At 41.1% G+C, this 24042-nt stretch overlaps 1 protein-coding gene across 1 annotated transcript; it reads right to left on the minus strand.

The window, feature by feature from the left end:
• Positions 1–1050: 1050 nt before the first annotated feature.
• On the minus strand, positions 1051–2882 carry LOC147904130 (probably inactive receptor-like protein kinase At5g41680). Its single transcript, XM_087372390.1, has 2 exons — positions 1850–2882; positions 1051–1685 (listed from the first exon to the last, which is right to left on the minus strand). The coding sequence occupies exons 1-2, from the start codon at positions 2880–2882 to the stop codon at positions 1051–1053; spliced, it is 1668 nt and encodes a 555-aa protein (XP_087228516.1).
• Positions 2883–24042: the final 21160 nt, after the last annotated feature.

A 24042-nucleotide genomic window follows, 5' to 3' on the forward strand; every position in this document is an offset into this window, starting at 1 on the left:
AAAATATGAAACAACTCATAAACATGGCTCCTGATGGGTCTACTATAGCCCATATCCGAATGAACACAAACTATTAAGAACAACACTTCGGGAACCAATTTCATATATTAATCAAACTACTCCCTAATGTACACTCTCTGTACACTACATTTATAACCAATAACACAAACCTACAAATAAATTCAACTTCCGAGAAGGCATTATGGATGTAATTCAACATCTGAGTAGACACTATGAATGCAATTCATCTTGTTTTAAAGAAAATTCACAAATACTAACTTTACAACTTCATGATAACTATTAAAATGTTTTCCGTATATATCTTAAGTTCTCAATCCTAAAAGCAATAATTGTCCTTTTGTAATGTGTGCACAATTGAATTCGATAAATAGACAAGTTCAAATTCCATAAGGTTTCAGCATAAAGTTATGTTTTTTGTAGTTGTGAAAAGATTTTATGAGGACTTCGAAAGAAGATCATAACGTGAAAGTTGTGAAGAAGTAGTAATAGTCGCTTGTAGGTTGAATAAATCGCTATTGCTGATCGTAAAAGTTAGGAGCTAGAGAGTCTAACGGAAGAGAAGCATGACTTAAAATATGCAAATTCCACAAGGTTTCAGCGTAAAGTTACGCTTTTTGTAGTTGTGAAAAGATCTTATGAGGACTTGGAAAGAAGATCATAACGTGAAAGTTGTGAAGTAGTAATAGTCTCTTGTAGGTTGAATAAATCTCTATTGGTGATCACAAAAGTTAGGAGCTAGAGAGTCCAAGGAAAGAGAAGCATGACTTGAAATAATGAATATGAAAAGTGCCAACAATTCAAAATGAAAAGAGTAAAAACAAAAAGGTAATCCGTTCCCAATAGTTATTAATGAATTTGGATTTTTTACAAACTAGGGGGACATAGTTAAATACATGTGTCAACTCTTAGAAACCTACGAAGTCTATGGATCTAGATCCCTCACCAATCCTTCGACAGCTAGGCAAAAGACACACAAGCCAAGCAAAAGATCTAGTAAAAAGTTTGCAAACCAACCAACTTATCCTGAAATCACACTTGGATGTTGGTCTCCACAGAGCTGGTGGTAGAGATATCCGTTTGCGAATGATCTGAGACGTCGTCGAACTCCCTCACCATCTCGATCATCTGCACCACTTTCAACATGGACGGTCGTAGCTCCGGTGATTTTGCAACGCACTCCATAGCTATCTTGAGCATGTGCACCATCTCTCCCTCGCATGCATGTCTTCTGCCAAGCTTCGGATCGAAAATCTCAGCTGTCCACTCCTCGTGGATCGAAGCATGGACGAGTTTGGGAAGATCCAGCACTTGCGTCGTCGATACCAGCGGTTGCTTCCCCGTCAGAAGCTCCAGCAGCAGCACCCCGAAGCTGTAGACGTCCGACTTGTGATTGACCTGCCCGGTTTGGGCCACCTCCGGCGCCCTGTAGCCCAGGTTAACTCGTGGATGGGTGGCTTTGAGGAGCTGGATGAGGCCGTAGTCTGTGATGCACGCCGTCTTGTCGGAGCGGAGAAGAACATTGGACGATTTGATGTTTCCATGAACGAGGCCTTTGTTGCGACCTCTGCTGTGAATGTAAGCTACGCCACGAGCGACCTCTAAGGCAACGCGGGAACGAGAAGTCCAATCCAAGGGCGTAAACTGGTCGCTAAGAGTATGGTGGCCTGTGGGCATGCATGAAAAATTCACAGTCAGCGAGTGAATGAAGATAACAGATGATGATTCGATGTAATCGGTGAACCAAACAACAAGGAAAGCTGACGATAATTCGATGTAGGCAATGGACGAAACAACAGTAGAGAGATGATCGATTTTCTGAAGGCCTCACCGTGAAGATGAACAGCTAGATTGCCCGTGCTCATGTGCTCGTAGATCAGTAGCTTCTCAGAGTCGGAGAAATAGTAAGCTATTATCGGAAGCACGTTCTTGTGCTTCAACCTTCCCAAGTCGCGAATCCGATGCTCGAAGTCTTTACGTCCAATGTTCACGCCTCTTAGATGCTTTACTACCACCGGTGCACGCTGGCCTATCTGCCTCACCTTGTATGCCGCCCCAAAAATCCCTGTGCCGATCGGTTCTGCAGATGACTTCAACAGCTCATCCATGTCGAAGGCTGGCCATCCGTCCTGCAAGACTATTAGCTTCCGGGACGTTGGAGTGCCGTCCCCTTGCTTCGACTCGCTCGAGTGCTCCCGCGAAAGCTTGCCCGAATGCTCTTGATCCCGCGATTTTTTGCTAGGTTGCGATTCCACTGCTAATTTGAGGGACTCCTTGCCGCTGGGAGCGAAGAAGCCCTGCTTTTTCACGAATTGGCGAGCAAAGGATGCGTTGTGACCTTCAGGAGCTGCAGACTGTTGGTGAGACGGTGAGGGCGAGTCGCCCTTCTCGAGTTTTTCTTGCCGTCGACGCTTCTCTTTCTCCGCGCTGGCATGTCTGTGAACCACGAGCGCTAGAAAAATCAAGACAATTGAAATGATGATCAAGGACACGGTGATCGATTGCCCACTTTGCGCTGATGAGGGAGGTGGTGCGGTAACCGGGGCCGGGGCATATGTGATTGCTATTGTCTCTCGCAGAATCCTCCGATGTAAGAAGGCGGATTGGAGGCTTTGGAGTTTTCCATACTCAGCTTCAAGCACAGCATTGATCGCTTCTACTGCCGCGGCGGCGGACGAAGCAATGGAAAACGCAGAAGAAGCCAACGCCAACAGGACGTAGAAAAGACCAACCCTGTGCGGACTTCTAACATTGAGCCGAGTTGCAAAGTGCTTTGCATTCTTTCCAAGATCTCTGCAGCGCCTTGCACGGAAATTGCTCACCTCCATAAAATCACAAACGTGCAAACGATACTTGTCCGTCATGCGGCTAGCAGACTGATCGCTTGGGAGTGAGGTCATGCAGAGGACTGAGCTCAGCTGCCCAGTCTTGGCAGAGACAAAATACGCTCCCTATCAGCTATGGGAAGCGCTGGCTATCTTCCCCGATCTCCATCGCTCGCTGTCCTTCGTGCTCACTCCCTCCTCTTCTCTCTCTCTCGCGCGCGCGTCTCTCTTTCTATTCGCTCTGCGTCCCTAACTCATAGGACACGCGCCAACCTTTCTCCAGCTGCCTGAACCTTGGCAAACTCGCGGGCGACCTCGTGGGAGCTGTGGCCAGTTGGCTCCTTTGTTCCAAGACGTCCCTCTGTTGCCACATCTAAAATAGAACGAGCTCTGGCAAGCGTTATGTACAGCGATACCAAGTTGCAAGACGAGAGAGTTGGCTCATCAGGCTGGTAATCACCTCGGATGCATCGCAACCGGCCGGGCTGCTGCGCGCGACCTTTTCTGCAAATTTGGCGTTAGCATCGTCCCTCCGACGATTCACATTACTCCGATGAAACTGAGTAAGCATTCTCGCATATACCAACGAATTGTTTCATCTGCATTTCAAGGCCACCCCTCCAACTTATTATTTAGTTCTCCCTTCTCATTTCAAGGAGTCGGTTTCCTCGCCACCCTTTTAGTTGTCTCTTGTGTCTCTCTCTCTTAGAGAAGTGTGCACATAATATATAATCTCCAAAATTTAAGGCAATTTAGTTACATTTTAGAGCTAGTGCACTCGGCAATTAAAAAACTGAGTTGGTGCGAGGTTGCAGCCGGACGTCACATTATGATCGTGAACTAAAATGGTGGGTATTCGAAAATGTGACAAAGGCTCTTAGTGGACACGATTTCTAAGTGGCCAACTGACTAGCTATGGTGGAGACTTTGAGAGTGCCAGAATGTGTAGGTAGAGCTTTGTGATTGGCTTGGGCAGAGTAATTTGCGAACTCTGCATTGCTCGAGGAGCATTTAAAGCATTGCATAGCCAAATGGCAGCTTGTGATTGGCTTGAGGAGACATGGCGCTCCAATGTTGAAATCCTCAACCTCCAAAATGGTGGTGCTATTGGAGCCGCTATGGCGAATTCATCATTCAGATGTGTGAACACTTTGAATTGCAGCCATTGGTGCACTTTATCTTGCGTGTGCACCCTTGTTAGACTTGGCCCATGATGATGGACTTTATGTCCTACTTCAATGAAGATGGCCTTGACAAACAATCTATAAAGATGGCTTACCTTCCTACTTCTATCACAATAGCCTTGATAGACTTCATTTGAGAAGATATTTGCTTCCTACTATCCACATGTCTATAAAGATGGTCTTCATGGACTTAGTCCATGAAGCTTGTTTGACTTACTACTTCTATCCACATGTCCAAGCTTTGGTAAATTTCATATAACAAGGACATCACAAAGCCAATAATTTTTTTCATGCATCACATACATATGCACACAAATAGATAAATAGATAGATAGATACATACATACATACATACATATATATATATATATATATATATAGAGAGAGAGAGAGAGAGAGAGAGAGAGAGCAAGTTGACCTTTCATCAACAAGTACATCATGTCATTTCAAGTTCAATTCAAAGAACTTTGTGGCAAAGTACATGAGTTCAAAAGACTTACATAGTTTAATTACCTAATTCAAGTAACATTAAAATTATTTTGGAAAACCAAGTGGTGCCAAATCAAATCAAGGCAAGTTTTCATCTTTCATTTGTGGAACATTTCAAATGGTAGACCTTAGCTAAAAAACTGAAAAGTTCTCTAAAACAAGATGAATTTCATTCATGTGGCCTACTTGAGATGGTGCATTGGAAAAGGGGCGAATTGAAAGCTTAGCAAGAGAGAGAGAGAGAGAGAGAGAGAGAGAGAGAGAGAGAGAGAGAGAGAGAGGGGGGGGGGGGGGGGGGAGGGAGAGAGGTGTGGAGGATTTCAAGGGATAGAAATAGAAAAGTCACATGGTGCTCCAATCAAGGCATGCCAAAATAAGGTGAACATAAATAGTAAGTAAAGATGTGCTTTTTCTCTTTCAAGCCCAAATGATTACTAAGCCCTACCCCATTGGGGGAAGGCCAAAAACTTTCAAAATTCCAAACTAAAACTTTAAAAATTCAAACCCCAAGTTTTGTGATTTGTTGAAAAAAGTGTTTTTCGGTGAAGAGTGGTCATGGTCGAGGTAATGCTCTTTGTCCTCAAGCATTGCATGCTAGCTAAGCCATCTCATAGGACATACATTGCTTTCAAGGATATATTATATTGCTAAAGTCTATGCTTTCACATTCAAAAGAAGATTGAATTAAGGAACAACACCCAAGCTATGTGTAGAGGTGAATAGCTAACATCGATTCCCTAGCAAACACTCTAAGCTTCTTAAACAAAAAATGTTCATCTAATGCTATGGGTGTAGAAATGTGGCCAAAGATTTCCATGTAGACTGCAAATGATGAAAACTCCCCTTGCATATCTCCTTTTATATAGCGTCATCATTTATGCTTTAGAATACTACATGAGTGTGCACTATCTAAATCAAATAAGCACACTACAAGCCAAAAATTATAGAAGTCATCTTGGCTTGCAAATATAGGCTTAGATGTGAGTCCCGTGAGGGTAAAGGGGTCAATGCATGTTAAGGTGGTGCACTTGTCGGCCTAGTTAACAATCTCAAGTTAGTATTATATTAGGGCCCAATCGTGGAAAAATTCAAATGTGAAAATTATTTTATTTTGGAACGACGGTTTTGTCTTATAGACTATTAATGCTTACATTCATATTCAATCACTCTATTAGATCCCTTAGTCAATGGTATGAACTTGTGCAACAAAGATGATATAGGTCGTATGCAATCCCAAGCAAACGGAATGCAGTTTCTTTGTAGGATACTCATTCTAGTCACATCCTTTGTTCATGAAGTCTCAATCCCACCTTCAATTGTGATCAGTTGCCTACATTATTTTGCACCCAAAAAAATCATAAACTCCCCATCTTGTTGCATAGCAAAAAGGATAAAATATGTCCTTTCCAAATTTTCACACTTCAAAAGTCTTCAACACTCTCATCTAGTTTGACAACTATTTCATGTCCCAACTTATAGAGTTCTCCCTTAAACAATGCGTTCTTGTACGTTTTGACATTTCCAAAATTTCCATGATCCCTTTGAATGCCAATAATTGCTCTACATAGCGACATTCTTCATCCTTTAAGTGGTAATATTTTTTTTCTTAGATATCGCAATGTGGCCTTTTTGCCTATAAGAAATTCTCACATGGATATCCCATGACCATATTGAAGGAAATAATTTCTTAGGTCTTCACCATAGAAAAGACCTCAAGAATCCCATGCTTATGTTAATCAAAGTAGTCATGGTTTTTGGGACCTAGAGCTACATGTCCATTTGGAAGAACAAGAAATATATGTACATCTCTAAGCATTCTAACATATACTAAAGAGCATCTCTGGCCCTTTCCATGTGATCAAAAATCTAGGTAAGTACTCTGTGAGTATGATAGTTAACATAAGGCATCGATCTATGCCAAATACGATAAGTCAAAAAATAGAAAATTCTCCCAATCATTTGCATTACACTGGTCAGGTATAATTGCATGAATATAGTAATATGACATATCACAACTATTGAATATGTGTGGCAATTATGTGTGTTTTATGAATGGAAAATTAATTATCAAGAATTTCCACACAAGACATGGTGGCTCCATGATGGACAAGAATTGCCAACTATCCTACCATCTATGAATTGAATTCCATGGTCTTTTTATACAATACTTTAAATTCGTTAATAAGAAAGTAAAAAACATAACCAAAGGGAAATATTTAGTTAACACACAAAAGTATTTGGACTACATTTCCAAAAACGTACATTTACAAATCCAATAAAATTTCTACTTCAATAACATAATTAACCGACATCTCCACATTCTAGAGAGCATATACAACAAGCTTGGATATTTATATCATAGGGCAATCATCTTTATTCTATCCACTATAAAACACTAATTTGTTTCTTTTATACATCCAAAGTTAATACAAGAATTTTCAATAAAAATTGATCCATTTTTAATGACAATCTCAACTAAAAGTACAATAATGTGCAAGCAGACTGATGCATATCTTTACCACTCATACATGATGCATAGTGAGAAATTTGAAAGTATGCATGCTCAACCATGTAAATGATATATGCTCCACATCACAAGGATATTATTCTCATTAAATCTTGTTCAAAGCGTCATATCCATTGGACACATGCACATATGCTACACGCACACCAATGCATATTTTTAGCACTCATGCAAGATGCATGGTAAGAAATGTGAAAATATGCATGCCCGACCATGCAAATGATATCTGATCTACATTAAACTTTGCAGGCAGAAGGATCTTAATCATGAAACTCTATGAAAATATTTAGACCCAAACTTGGTATGGAAGCTCTCAACATTTATATTTTGACAAATTATAAAAAGTAAAAAGCAATATTTCTATGAAGTTATACACAATTCTTTCCATAATTTTCTAGCAGTCTTAGTGTCCACATACATGTCAATGTTTTCATCAAAACCATCAACATTGATCATGGCATATGAGTGGCATATATAAATACTAGTATTGGCAGCTAATAATGTCCCTCAATTTTTTTAAAATAAAATGACCTTTTTTAATTTGAAGAAAGAACAACATTGAAATTAAATAATTGAAATAACATCTTTTGTAGTAGTAGAAGGTGGGGAATAATGGAGAGCCTGAGTGTCTAAAAGAATTTGATGATATCATCTCTAGAACGATTGGCTATCAAATAACCACGAAAGAGAGAGCACAACTTTACTTGAGATTGATCATGTAATTGAAGTAGTGCTTGGAGCACAACCTTACTCAAGAACCTTATAAATTATGTATTCTAGTATCCATAGGCCTTAAGACTTAGTTAAATTTCTTGTTAAGGAAAGCTTGATTGGGTTTCCCATGGCTCCATGGGGTGCCCCCGTGTTATCCGGGTAGAAACAAAAAAAGATGGTACCTATTGGTGTTGGGTATTACCTGATATCAATTAAACTGCGCAACCATTAAGAGTAAGTACCCCATACCCCAAATGGATTAATTGCATGGTGTCAAGATCTTTTTAAAATGTGATCTTAGACTTGACTATTATCAAATAGGAATATGAGAAATTGATATCCTCAAGACTACTCTCTATGTATGATACAAAAATTATGAGTATGTTATGCTATTTGATTTGACAAATGTGTTATGTTTCTAGAGCTCATCTTTGTAGAAAAAGGAGCTAATATGAAAGTGATATTTAGAGCTTTGCACTTGCAACCTATTTCACACAACCTGCTTGGTAATGATTGTCAAGCCAAGAACTTAGTTTTTCTCATACGGCAAGAAAGTGTTTGACTTGCAAGGCTATGTGTTAGGTATATATTACAAGTTAAATGTTTAAGGTGGAGTATTGAATCCATTAAAGATTATAGAAGCAATTGATGTAAATAAAAAAGGCACAATTGGTGAAGCAGAGAGCACAATAATGTATGGAGGATAGGTTAATATTTTGGAAGATTTCCAATCTGTGCATGGTACACAACCCTTATCATTTTATATCTTATGTAGAGCAAGTTAGGTTATATGTAAGAGTAGGTAGTATATATGTTTTCCTTTTGAAAATTCTTATCAATGTATTTAATCCAATTATTTGATTCTTTAATGAAACCCTATGCATATCGAAATTTCCCATTCATGCTAATATACTTAATATCACCATTATAGTTCTTAATGTCAAATGAAGACTATAAATTCCTCTTAAATAATAAATATAGACTACAACATAGTATAATTTTATCCTAGTCAATGTTATTTGATAGTTCACAACACCCATCCTAGACATCCTTGGATTCCCCTAACCTTTCCCTTTGATGAAATGTCCAAACCCTTGAGAATCACATTTGATTGAGATTTGGAGGGCTTCTTAACCACCCATGCTAGGCATATCCATTTAAATAGTACTTTCCATGTTACAACATTTTTATTGGCATCTTGTAAATAATTGAATGTGCAACATCTAGGCTTCCAATTTTCCGATACATGTCAATGAGGGTACTACCCACAATGCTTCCAATTCAAACCCACTTTATATAAGTTCAGCATGACTTTGTGTGCATGCCTACCTTTAGGCCTGCCATGATGTGAACATGATTTTAGATGCAATTAAATGTTATTGAATTTGGCTTCATCCACTCCTTTTGCGTTTTCTCAAAAAGCTGGAGAGCCTCCTGTCCAAGCCCTTGATGGGAATATCCTATGATCAAATCTCTCCATGGATGTCACCATAATTCAAAAACTTCTGATATGATTCATCCATTTTTAATAATTGCATAGTGAACCTGACCGACCTCTTCTAGGGCTACCATGCTTGAACATACTTTAAGAGAGCACAAAAATGTGACCCAATCATGCTCCATGCCCTCGTCTTGCATTTGCACATATAGTGGGAGTTCCTTTTGAGCATGCCCAAGTTGTATATGCCCTGAAATCAACACATTCCAAGCCACACTATCTTTCATGGGTAATCCATTGAACACCACTTGTGCATCCTCTAAACTCCCACATTTGGAATACATGTCAATGAGAGAGTTGCCAATAAACACGACTAGCTCAAGTCCAAGATGCCAATAATTGTGATCTGTCTAGGTTAAATATGATGATGTGCATTTGATTGAAAACATGAAAAGCCTCATTCCTCTACTTGGCATAGCCTCTAGAATCAACTTATTCCATGTCACCTCATATTGCTTGTGCAATTTCTCAAACATGATGTGTGCATCCTCCAAGGTCCTGCATTTTACATACATATCAATAAGATTGCTGATCTGTGTCAAGCCCTATATTGATGATATGAGCATGCATTTTCTCCAATTGGATCTAAGGTTGCAATGTTGAATGCTTTCTCTTCTCCCACCTTCGCTTGTCGAGTTGGCTATGCTACTCCTAAATCTCTCTTTGGCTATGGCATTTCCATCTTCTCCACCACTCCTGCCTGCTTCCTTTCCCTCATCAGAATGAAATCCAAGTGCTATTTCAAGAAATTTAGAGCAACAAACCTACGATCATTCTCAGGGCTAGATTTTTTTGTGAAGCCTATGGTATCAGATCAATGAATTAAAATTAGCATATTAGTGACTAAATAACTACCTAAGAACATTGAACCAGTTTATGCATATAGAGGATAAACCAGACATGGATTGGAAGCATCAAGCATTGAAAAAGTTGATTTGTCTACACAAGCTGAAGTGTTTAGCTTTGTAGGAGGTGAAGGTTGGTCCAAGGAATCTTGAGGGTTTGCAGATGCTTGGGTATGTGTGCATTCCTAACTGTACTCATGCAAGAAAGGGAACTGCCCTCATTATCAATGAGATAATTTGTTAATACAATCGATTTCTAGAGATGCCAATGGGGAATACATTGTGGTTGATGTGATCTTTTAGGAAGTTTCTTTTGCAATTGTTTATGTATACATTTGAAATGGGGAATACATTTTGGTTGACGTGACCTTTTAGGAAGTTTCTTTTGCAATTGTTTCTATATATGCACCTGATTTCTCAACTAAAAGGATATGCATGTGGGAGAGATTAGAAGTCACAGTAGTCGGGAAGGAAGTGGTGTTGCTTGGAGATTGGAACAATGCTTGTAGTGCTCAAGATTGTTCTCATAAGAATGCTGATTTGTCCTTGCTACAAAGAGATGCATGGTAGCATTTTGAAATCACTTGTGAGCTAGTAGACTAGGTTTGTTATTAAACTTTGGGGGATTTATAGGTTTTCACTTGGCACAACAAGCACATTGGAGAGCTGTCCACCTTCACATAATTTATATCAGTCAACTTGGTGGTTGGTGGGTTAATCCCATTCCTGGGTCTCCAGGTCCCTTCAATAAGAAGTCCTATCAAAATCTTGAGTATGAGATGAATTTAACAATATGCCATGAGTAGAAACTAGTCACATTAGCATGGTTGTGTTCTACCCTAAAAGAGCTTCAAATATGTCTTTACATCTCCAAATTTGGGTAACATGTGAAAAAGTTACATGATTTTGAAAGGAGGTTGGTTTCCATATTTTAGTGTATTTTTGTATTTACCCCCCATGGTCCAAAAGACCCCCCCCTAGGTCTCACATATTATGAAAAATATGTACAAATTTTAAAATCTTGCATATCTTTCAAGGTATATACCTAATGATTTGTGGGAGGGGGGACCTAATATTTTCATACTATATTCTTGCATATTTATAAATTTTTAAAGAAATCTATGTATGTACCTTGTCCCCCCTTAACTTGGATTTTGGATGAGTGTAGTAAGATAATAGATATTGAGTTGGTGCCCCAAGATCCCATTGTATAAAGGAAGGTTTTAGTAGAGTCATATGACTTTGATCAATTTCCCATTGTGCTCTACTTTGATATGGTAGGGGCAAGGGTAACAAACAAGTTCCTCTTTCCCTTTAAATGGAATTCCTTTTTGATGGGATGGAAAGACTTTGATGAGAAAGTAGGCAATGAGTGGAAGAAGGCATCAGCCTCCAATAGCCACCCGGTTCCCTCCCAGTTCATAACTGGAATAAAAGCTTTTGAGCTATAGAGGCTATTTCAAAGGATGTTGGCAGGTCTAGAGACAAAAGTAATAGAGTTGTAAAAGCAATTGTGAGTGCAGCAAGGATCTCTTTGATTCAAGCGCTACAACATAATCTGAAAGATCTCTATTTGCCCACCTTTTTAAGAGCTCAAGAACACGAGAGGCTCTCCGTGGCTCACATTTGGTCAAGAATGAGATGGTTGGAGGATGGAGATTAAGTTTATTCTAGGGAGGTTTATTCACCCAAATTAGTTTAGATTTGTAGCTAGAAAAAACATTCATGAAGTGGTAGTAAATGCTTTACTTGTAGTAGATTATGCCCTAACTCAAAATGAGAAGGTTGTTATGCTAGCTAGACTAGTCCAAATATAGAAACATAAGTCTAAATCATGCTCTTGGGTAGGCTCAGATCACTATATGGGGATGCTTCTCAAGCAGATCTTTATGGCTCATGGATTGGGCTTTTATTAGTAAGCTTGCTTTCTTATGAAGTCATCCAAGAGGGCATCAAGACAATATAGTTTTTGGTCATAGGAATAAGTTTCTTAGAGGTGTAAGACACATCTGGGTCTAAATGTCTTTGCCTTTTCTTAAAAGGTAGTTGGGTTTCCTTTTTTCTTTGTATATATTTTTGCTTAATACAATTTTGCGCTGCCACCCAAATGAATCTTTCCCTTGCTACACACACTGCCATTGTACCTGCTTGGCCATTTGCAATTCTACCCTTCCATAGGAGCTCACACAGCCACTAGTCCTACTGCATGTCAATGGAAACAACCAGCCATGTCTCTCATGATTTATTATTGAGTATCTAAAGGAATGCATGATGCTACCTAGGCAACCTTTGGAAAGTCCCTCCAACACCCTCTATCACCTCCTCATTGACCTTTGCACTCCTCAGACCTACCTCTTTTGTGCTTTCAAATTTTGAAAGTGCAACAAAGAATCCTTTTCTTTCTCCCAGTCAATTTTTGTCTTGGTTTGTACATCCAAATCTCTGACTTGGAGATTCTAGCCTCTCATCACACTAAGATTTATGGAAATTATGTTTGAGCTTTCCAATGCTACAATTACCAATTCTCATTCTCTACCTTTGTTGTTACCCAGGATGGTGCTACTGTGCTTTTACAAAAGCATATAAAAGACGAGGAATCTTGTGAATTGGGGCCAGGGGACTTGGCTAGATGATACACTGATGCCCAACAAACCACACGCACACTATCGTAGTGCTTCCAAAATTTGCTAAGATTTTAAGAGCTTCCAAAATTTTGCAAGCTATGCTAAATACAATAAATGTGATAAAATAGTCTTGATTTTGTAAGAAAATAATACGTCTGTGCTCAACACATAATAGGATCTCATATGCAAGAGAGAAAATAAGATAGTATGGAGAATCAAAAATTTGATTACTGTAGAACTGATACAATAGATGGCATTGCCCTCCCAACTGTGCACTCTTGTGAAAGAAGCTTCGATGGCATGCTAGAAACAGTAGAAGATGGAGGCTGGATGCTAAGGAATCAAGGTTGCTATAGCCAGTGATGAAATGGGCTTCACGGGCTTGCTCTTATAAAGCCACTAGTCGTAGTCGGTTAGGCTCAATTGGGTGATCAACCCAATCCACCCAAAACGGTCGATTGGGGGTCGGTCCCGAAATAGGCCATCAACCATACGATAGAATCGGTGTGCAAAACAGAGCAATGAACCTACGGGGTCCGTTCGGCCTAGAGCCATCCGGGATCATCTGAGGCTCCAAATGGGCCCTGCAACCTGAGAGTGGGCTGCCCTGGGAAATGCTTCGTCTACCCTCAGTGTAGTCAGTCAAGGGATGCCTTCCCACACTTGCATGTAGCCTAGTTGGTGGTGTGCCAACTCTATCTGAAGCCGTCCAGCCACCAGGCCACACATGGCCCCCATCTGGTGTCCAAACCAGGACCGCCGGATAACCGAGCTACTCAAATGCCTTCTCCTCATATGGGGGGGCTTACAAGTAGAGTTAGCTGGTTCCTGTGTAGTTACATGAGAGTGGAGCATTGATATCTAACACCCCCCCTCAATGTCCAACCGCAAGTGAACTTACTTTTTCGGCCCAATGCCAAGTTGATGAAGATGCCTCTCCAGCAAGTCTCTTCCAAGAGCCTTCATGAAGATGTCCGCAGCGTTCTCTGTAGTCGGACAGTACACCAAGTTGACCTCTCCATCCACGATGAGCTCGCGTACAAAGTGATATTGAATCTCAATGTGTTTTGTGCGAGCATGGAATACCGGGTTCTTTGCAATCGCCATGCAACTCGGATTGTCACATGATAACTGCATAGGCTTGTTCTGCACTGCACCCATGTCCGCCAAAATCCTCCTCAACCACACTGCCTCGTAAGAAGCAAAGCATGCAGATTTGTACTCGGCCTCGGTAGAAGAAAGAGCAACTATGGGTTGCTTCTTGCTGACCCATGACACAACTCCAGATCCAAGTGAGAAACAGTACCCTGTCATTGATCTCCAGCTGTCTACATCTCCTGCCCGCCGATCCGAGTCACAGAACCCGATCAAGATGTTGCCCTTATTATAGGTGATGCCATAATCAAGTGTGCCTTTGATGTATTTCAGCACCTGCATCCCTACCCTCCAATGGTTCTCTCAGGGCTTATTGGAAAACCTGCTTAGTACACCAGTCGCAAAACTGATGCCCTGCCATGTGTTGCACAGGTAAATCAAGATGTCCACAAGCCTTCTGTACTTCACTTCATCCACCAGTGGTGATGAATCCTTGTTTGAGAGCTTCACGTCAACCTCCATAGGGGTACGAACTGTATTGCACTCAGCCATGCCAAATGCCTTCAATATCTCTCCAGCATACTTTAGCTATGAAATGAAGATCTGTTTCGGCTCCTGCCAAACTTCAATCCCCAAACAGAAATGCATCTCTGAGGTCTATCATTTCAAACTCTCTTCCTAGCAAATGCTTCGTCTGCAAGATCTTCTCTTCATGGTTCCCTGTTATGACAAGGTCATCCACATAAAGGACCACGATCATACACCTGCCTCCTTCTTTGAAGATATACAAATTTGCATCAGATGGGCTCCTCCTAAACCTGTTTTGTAGAAAGTAGGCATCAATTCACTGGTACCATGCTCGTGGGGCCTGTTTTAGCCTGTAAAGTGCCTTCTTCAGTTTGCAGACTTTACCTTCTGAACTGGGGATCTCAAAACCTGGTGGTTGTTCCACGTATACCTCCTCCTTGAGATCTCCATTCAGAAAGGCGGATTTCACATCCATTTGAAACACGAGCCAACTTCCTTGGGCAGCTAAAGCCAAAACACTGCGAATTGTGGTTAGTCAAGCTATGGGAGCAAAAGTATCTTGATAATCAAAACCATGTACCTGTGCAAATCCTTTTGCCACGAGCCGAGCCTTGTGCTTATCCAACATGCTGTTGGACTTATACTTGGTCTTGTACACCCACTTGATTCCGATTACCTTGCATTTTGGTGGTCGATCCACAAGGTCCCTAGTGTTGTTCTTCATTATGGAGCCATACTCCGATCGCCTAGCCTCCATCCACCTACCATTGCCTTGTGCCTCTTCAAGACACTTGGGTTCATCAGCACGGATCACTTCTTGTCATCAAAGCAAGTGTTCCTGCACCCTTCTTTGCTCCTCTAATCTCTTGGACTGGCAGTGTTCGGATGGTTTCTCCTCAATGGCTGGAGGTTCTCTGCCGTCCAAAAGCTACTTTACCCACTTTGGGAATGGCCGTTGTTGTTGTGGTTCTGCAGGCTCTTCTTCATCTTCTTTGTCTTGAATCCTCCCAAGCACCATTGGGGGAGTTTGGTTTGCTACTGGTGGCAGTACTGGATGGATATCCTGGTCTTGGTTGTCTGGGAAGGAAGCATCCTCCTCCAATTGATGCAGCTGCTCTGAGAAGACCACATCGCAACTTACAATTACCTTCTTGGTAACATGGTTATAGAGATGGTAACACTTTGCCTCTTCACTATAGCCCAAGAAAATACACTTCCAGCTCTTTGGTTCCCATTTGGTCCTAGTAGCATCAGGGACATGCACAAAACAGTCACATCCATTTCATAGATGACACGCATCTTGCGTTCTGCTACTCCATTTTGCTATGATGTATGTGGCGGGGGTTTCCGCCTCTTGATTCCGTGACTTTTGCAGTAACTTTCGAATTTAGTTGATGTGAACTCTCCACCTCTGTCTGATCTCAACTTCTTCACCTTCCTCCCCGTTTCTTTCTCGACCATTACATGCCATTCCTTGAACCTACTAAAAGCCTTGTCTTTAGTCTTTAGGAAGCATATCCATATCCTTCTACTGTAGTCGTCGATCAGAGTCATGGAGTAGTAGGAACAGCCCAAAGCTTCCGTCTCCATCTTTCCGTAGAGGTCCGTGTGAACGAGCTTTAGAGGAGCCTTTGCCCTACTGGCCTCTTTAGGAAAGGGATGCCGATACTGCTTGCCCATCATGCAAGCTTCACATACATCGGGCAGATCTGAAATTTCTGGTAGGTCTGCAATCATTCCACTTTTATGCATCTCCTTCAAAGAACTAAGGTTTAGATGACCAAACCTCTCATGCCATAGCTTAGTGTTCTTCACATCCGCTCAAGCACTGAAAGCTGAGAGTTCGTAAATGTTGTTGTGCCGTGTACCTTTACCAACGACCTTCCCTTGAAGATCCAGAATCTGTGCACCATTCTTATTGAATTGAACTTCTTTGAGGTCCTGATCCGTGATCATGGAAACTGACAACAAGTCCTCTTGATATATGGCACATAAAGAACATCGGACAACTGTTTTACAACTCTATCTGACTTAAGAGCATTCGTACCTTTTCCTTTTGTTGGACATTTTGCATCATTGTAGACTGCTACCAGGATGTCATTCCCTACTGGCTATAGAGAGGTATACCAATCCTTCCGACTGGTCATGTGGCGGGATGCACCACTGTCAATGATCCACGGTTCATCCACAGGTACATGAACTACCTCCGTGCAAATCTCCTCAATTACGATGAACAGCTCTACTGGTACTGCCTGCACGCTATTGCTAGACTCTTTCTTTTCTCCGTTCTTCTCATCTACAATCTTCTTTTGGCACTCATTCTGCTTGTGCCCTACCTTGTTGCAATAGAAGCACTTGATCTTCTTCTTTCTCTTTTTGTCATCAGAAGAAGATGGGTTACCAGAGTCCTTACCCTTACCTTTCTTTGGTCCGGTCTAGAAAGCCAAATCTTCTCCAGTCCTCATCTTTTGACGCATCTCCTCTTCCAGAAGCATCGCACTAAAATCCTCAAAGTTGAGGGGCAGATTTTTGTTCTACGTATTCAGTGTCGTAACAAGACCATCATACTTTGGTGGAAGAATCCGTATGCACCTTCGTGCTAGATTCTCGCTGGCGATGGTGATGCCAATCGTACTCATCTGATCACACAGATTCTTCACCCTGGTGATGAAATTCTCTGCCGCTTTAGACTCAGACAACTTCTCATTTGCAAGTTGAGTCTCCAGATTCTGAATCTGCATCTAATTTGTGGTCTTGTACTGATTTTTCAAGACCGTCCATGCCTCCTCTACTGTGGTGACATGTTGAATTAATGCCATGATGGAATCACTAACACTGCAGACAATAGAACACATCGCATCTGCATTTCTTCTTGTCCACGCAAGAATCTCATCCGTAGTTGGTACTATCTGTTGTCTTGCATTAGCTAGATCCGGTCTCGCAACCAGCCTCATGTCCACCCCAGTAGTAGTGTCCCAAAGCTCGCATGCACTTAGGATGGTCTTCATCTTGAACTTCCACAGTGGATAGTTAGAGCCGTCCAACTTTTCGCTTTCACCGAATGGAGGGATTCACAGTCTTGCAGGTTGGGCCATGTCTCACAATCTGCTCGCAAACAGAAAACACACTACCAAATCTTCTTACTAAAGTCCAGGCTCTGATACCATGTAAGAAAATAATACAACGTCTGTGCTCAATAGATAATAGGATCTCGTATGCAAGAGACAAAACAAGATAGTATGGAGAATCAAAAATTTGATTACTATAGAACTGATACAATAGATGGTGCTGCCTCCCAACCATGCGCTCCTGTGAAAGAAGCTTCGATGGCATGCTGGAAACAGTAGAAGATGGAGGCTGGATGCTAAGGAATCAGGGTTGCTGTAGCCAATAATAAAATCGGCTTCACGTGCTTGCTCTTATATAGCCACCAGTCGTAGTCGGTTAGGCTCAATTGGGTGACTGACCCAATCCACCCAAAACGGTCGACTGGGGGTTGGTCCCAAAATAGGCCACCGACCATACGATAGAACCGGTGCACAAAACAGAGCAACTAACCTACGGTATCTGTTCGGCCTAGAGCCATTCGGGATCATCTGAGGCTCTAAACGAGCCCCCCAACCCAAGAGTGGGCTACCTCGGGAAATGGTCCGTCTACCCTCAGTGCGATCAATCAAGGGATGCCTTCCTGCACTTGCATGTAGCCTAGTTGATGGTGTGCTAACTCTATCTGAAGCCGTCCAGCCATCAAGCCACACATGGCCCCCATCTGGTGTCCAAACCAAGACCTACTGGATAACCGAGCTACTCAAATGCCTTCTCATATGGGGGGGCTTACAAGTAGAGTTAGTTGGTTCCTGCATAGTTACACGAGTGTGGAGCATTGATATCTAACAAATTTATTTACAAATTATATGTGCATATTGCAAGGTACTAAGTATATGGGCATATTGAAAGATACTAGCCCAAATCAGCCAATGATCTTATTGAAATGAGCTGATAGAATGAAACTTGGGATAGGTTAAATACATCTCTGGTAAGAGGGAGTTATTAGGACAAGTTAGTGAGATCATTTTGTAAGTGTAGGGAAGTTGTAACTGTCCCTAATAGCACTCCTTAGTGGCCTAATCCACCACAATGTCTTTGACTAGAACTATTACATTTTGAAACTTATTGTTGCCTTGCAACAATCGGACTGATCTTGAATGGCTATAAAACCTTGTATCAGCTCGTGTGGAGAGTTTAAGTTGTTGAGTTGATGTATTCTCTGTCAAAACATAATATACAAGAAGCATACTACCTTTTCCAAGATTTCCTCTCTATCCTCTTTACATCTCGTGATAGTCTTGTTGGGATAAGTATGGTTGAGGGCTTGCTCTGTTACATGTGTGCATCTAGGGGAGTCACATGATTCTGTGTGTGTGTTGTAGAGGCACATCTAGTGCTATGATGTGTCTAGTGTGTGACCTAAGTGATGATGTAAGCCAAAGGCCTCCACATGGGAGGTTCCTTTGATTTAGGCTAGTCCCACTGATGTAGGCGTTGATTGCCACTAATTTAGGGGAGGTGCCTACACCATTCTCTCTTTTTATAAAATGGAGGTCATTCCTTCATTGTAATACATGAATTTTGCCTCACTTGTGCTCTCATTCTTTGTGCCATGATGCATCTCTTCTACTCCACACTCCTCTACATTTGGTATTAGAGCTAGTAGGCTTTGTAGAACTCATTTTGGTAGTGCCACCTCATCATCTTCTCCAACATCTCTTTTTGAGCTTTCTTCCTCCTTCCTTCTCAGAATTTTCTTAGCTCTATTCTCCCCATTCCTCGTGACTTTTGCTGAGCCCTTCCAGCTATAGTTTCTACACTATGGAGCACTCCTCTAGCTTAGAGCATTCCCTTAGATATGGTGTATTCCATCCGCACTAATTTAAGCAACTTGAGATGAAAAAATGTGGAGTTCTGCTCTTCTGCTCAACCATTTCCTGAGCCTCCTAGCACAACTTGGTCCATGCCTAGAGCCTACTGTTGGGGCTGATGAATTTTGAAGGCCAATGCTTGCTGGAGCAAGGAGGAATCAGAGAAAACACAATCAAAGAATCTGCAACTTTCTGAGACAAAAAGGTGCACTATTTCAGCAATGCTCTATGGTGAACTTACTTGGGTATTCAAGCTTTAGTTTTTCATAAAAAGCCCTCTCAACTCTCCTTCAGTTGTGTGAATTGTGCCCTCGACGTTGAGCTAGTCTACTGTAATGCATTTTTGACAATTTTGGACATTTGATGCTAGAGTAAATGCTAGAGTGATGCTTCAGGATCGAAGTAATGCCAAAGTACAAATCAGAGAATGCATTTTCAGTTTGAAATTTAGTTGGGACTAATCTTTTGTCAAAATGCCAAGCTCTGAAGGTTCTTTTAATGCTAATCACTTGAAGAAGACTACAAGAAGGACAAAATTCAAAGTCAAGAAGACCCTAGCCAAGGAACTTTGGGAGAAGCCAATAGGGTATGAATATGCTAAACAATTAGGATTCTCTGAATTTATCTCTAGCAATCTACATTTGTATGGTGAGGGGATTTCTTTGTTCCACAAAACTAGTCATTTTATAAGAGAATAGACACTGCCTGACAAAGGTAAGACCCTCTCATGGCTACTTATAAAATTGACAAGTTCATTACTTGGCAGATGAAGATAAAGTTTATGCTTATGAAGGCACAAAATTAGTCATTTTGTAAGAGAGTAGACACTGCTTGACAAAGGTAAGACCCTCTCATGGCTACTTATAAAATTGACAAGTTCAATGGCCAAGGATTCCATACTTGGAAGATGAAGATAAAATTTATGCTTATAAAAGAAAATCTATGGGCCTTAGTCAAGTAAGGAACTCAAACCTCTCAGGAAGGTGAATCAACTACAACAAAAGGTAAAGGAAAAGCCACTGACTCTACTTCTACACCTGCAGATGCAAAGAGAATTGAGAAAGCCTATGCCATCATTGCATTAGTTTTGGGTGATGACTATGTACACCACATTTCAGATTTGGAATCCCCTTTTGAAACATGGCAGACATAATGTTTGGTGCTAGCTCTCATACTACCAAATTAAATCTAAAAATTAAGTTCTTGTAACTTAAAATGGAGGGAGATAATGTTGCTGCCCATGTCAACACTATGAGAAGTATTATGGCACAACTAGCTTCAATTAATTCCCCTATCATTGAGGATGATGCTATGGTAGTGATTTTAAAGAGCATGCCTCAGGATTTTGATAATGTGGTTACTACTTTGAAGAATCTTCCTCAACCCTCATTAGAAGGCATGATTAGTGCCTTACAAGAAGAGGAAAGAAAGAACACTTCAAGAATGGGCAAAATGCATACAAAGGCACTTGAAATAAAGTTTTCAAAGAGCAAGTACAAGGCTTGGAAACACTGTGGGAAAAAAAATCACCTTGAGAAGGATTGTTCTAGAATCAACCGTTGCTCATATTGTGGAAAGAATAATCACTTTGAAAAGTTTTGCAATGAGAAGAAGAGGACTATGATAAATCTGGTTGAAGAGAGTGTTAGATATCAATGCTCCACTCTCGTGTGACTATGCGAGAACCAGCTAACTCTACTTGTAAGCCCCCCATATGAGGAGAAGGCATTTGAGTAGCTCGGTTATCCGGTAGGTCCTGGTTTGGACACTGGATGGGGGCCATGTGTGGCCTGATGGTTGGATGGCTTTAGATAGAGTTGGCACACCACCAATTAGGCTACATGCAAGTGCGGGAAGGCATCCCATGACTGACCACACTGAGGGTAAATGGAGCATCTCTTGGGGCAGCCCACTCTCGAGTTGCGGGGTTTGTTTGGAGCCTCAGATGATCCCGAATGGCTCTGGGCTGAACGGTGACCATAGGTTAGTTGCTCTATTTTGCGCACCGATTCTATCATGTGGTTAGTGGCCTATTTGGACCCCAGTCGACCGTTTTGGGTAGACTGGGTCGGTCACCAAATTGGGTGTAACCGACTATGACTAGTGGCTATATAAGAGCAAGCCCGTGAAGCCCATTTCATCATGGCTATAGCAACCCTAATTCCTTAGCATCCAGCCTCCATCTTTGACTGTTTCTAGCTCACCATCGAAGCTTCTTCCACAAGAGCACACGGCTGGGAGGTAGTGCCATCTATTGTATCAGTTTTACAGTAATCACATTTTTGATTCTCCATATTATATGTTTTCTCTCTTGCGTACGAGATCCTGTACTTAAGAAGGTGTTTTCCAAGAAAAACACAGCCACTTCAAGTAGAGGGAATAAATATGATTTCAGATTTTGATGAAGATGAAGATGAAGAAGAAATTTTCCTCAAAAGGAACCCCAATGTATATCCTATTTTTGAGATTGATGTTATTAAGATTATTGATCAATATACAGGTTCAAATCATCAAATACCACATTTTGAAACAAATTTGACTATTGCAGAACAGAACAAAGTCGAAAACTAGTCGTAGATCAGGTTTTCATAGAAAAAATACAACAAAAGATACTGATGCAAACAAACATGATACACCAAAGCATATCACTTCTAAATCAACAGAGGAAGCAATCATGGAGGCAGAAATACAATTTGAAGAACATATGCAAAAAAGTGCCAAGGTTAGGCAGGATGACTTGGAGGAAATGAACTTGGGAAACAGTGAGTGACAACCCACAACTAGTTATGTAAGTACAAATCTCTCTCCACCTTTCAGAATAGCACTCAAAGAATTATTGATGCAGTACAAAGATATTTTTGCATGGCACTACACTGATATGAAGGGGTAGATCCTAAATTATGCCAACATAGAATCAATCTGATGCAGTACCAATCATACAAAGCAAATATAGAATGAATCCAAATTATGCCAAGCTAGTCAAAGAGGAAATTGACAAGTTATTAAAAGTTGGTTTCATATATCCCCTGACACATGTCACATGGTTATCTCCTATTGTCATTGTTCCAAAGAAAAATGGGAAACTGAGAATCTGTGTAGACTATGGAAAGTTAAATGCAGCCACTGTCACTCATCCATTCCCACTACCATTTTGTGATTCATTACTCGATGTTGTGGCTAGACATGCAATTTACAGTTTTTTGGATGGTTTCAGTGGGTACAACCAAATCAAAATGGCTTCAGAAGACAGAGATAAAACTACTTTTGTCACAGAATGGGGTGTGTTTGCATCAAATGTGAGGACTTTTGGACTGAAGAATGCCCCACCTACTTTTCAAAAATATTAACAAGAGGTATTTGCAGAGTACCTCACATCCTTCATGAAGGTATTTTCAGATGATTTCTCAGTTTTTGGAAAAATGGTGGAACAATTAAATCACTTAGAATTATTCTTTGCTAGATGTGGATTTGTTGGTCTCAATTTAAATCTAGCAAAGTGTGCTTTATCCTGTTAGTAGAGGAATTCTACTAGGACATATTATCTCACAACAAGGAATGAAGATTGATCCTAACAAGGTTTAGCAATTCAGAATGCAAAAAGCCCCAAAAAATATCAAACTTCAAAGATTTCCAGGCCAAATCAAATGGCATTGCAGATTTCTAAGATAGCTTGTAGATATTTGTTATCCTCTCACAAAGTTAACTAGAGATACTTAACCATTCATTTGGGGAAGCCCTCAAGAATATGCATTCAGCATTTTTGTTGTCTCTATGCCAACATGAACTTAGGTAGTACAGAATGTGTGTGTAGAGTAGCGGCAAAGCTCCGCTTGTACTTGCATATAAGGCTAGGAATAATAACCCCTCTTAGGAATCCTCAACATGCAAGTTCTACTTGCAATTCCTACATATGAGTTGTACTTGCAACTTTTATTTGCAACTCCTACATGCAAGTCCTACATGCAACTCCTACATGCATGTTCTACATGCAAGTTCTACATGCAACTCCTACATGCAACATGCAACATGCGAGTTCTACATGCAACTTCTACATGCGATTCTACATGCAACTCCTACATGCAACTTCTATATGCAAGTTCTACATGTAGAGAGAGAATGTATTACAATTCCTACATGCAGAGAGAGAAGCTCTCCAACTTGTATAAATACCCCATAATGGAATGAAGCCCACACTCTTTGGGGCATTGTGTTGAGTTCTACTTTGGTATTCCAAGCAATTGTCTCAAGTGTCCATGCTTCCTTGCACTCCATAGCCAAAAGCATGTCCTAACCTTGCAACTCCTCCTCCCCTTTCCTCCAACCTTGTAGCCCATCCTCTCCCTCTCCTCCTCCCTTCTCATACTCCCTCCTCCTCCTCCCTCCTCCTCCCTTCTCCTCTGCCTCCCTCCTCCCCCTCCCTCCTCTGTCTTCCTTCCCCCATGCTCTTACACCTTCTTCCTCTCCCACTCCTATGCTCCCCCTAAACCCTTAGTTCATCAACCCTTAACCTCTGTGATCTATGAGGGAGACGAGTTCTCCACCATGTACTCTACCCTGAACCTTGGATCCACCCTCTAACCCTGGAACCTCTTCTAAACTCTAGAACCTCTCTCTAAACCTTGGAACCTCCTTCTAACCCTTGAACCTCTTCTAAACCGTGGAACCTCTTTCTAAACCTTGGAACCTCCTTCTAAACCCTGAACTTCCCTCTAACCCTTAAACTCCTCCTAAACCCCTCAACCCCCAATGAAGGCAAAAGCCTTCATTACCTCAACCATG

Source organism: Dipteris shenzhenensis, chromosome 3 (genome assembly GCF_047967505.1).
Source record: "Dipteris shenzhenensis isolate YYH24624 ecotype China chromosome 3, Dip_SZ_1.0, whole genome shotgun sequence".
NCBI classification, from domain to species: domain Eukaryota; kingdom Viridiplantae; phylum Streptophyta; class Polypodiopsida; order Gleicheniales; family Dipteridaceae; genus Dipteris; species Dipteris shenzhenensis.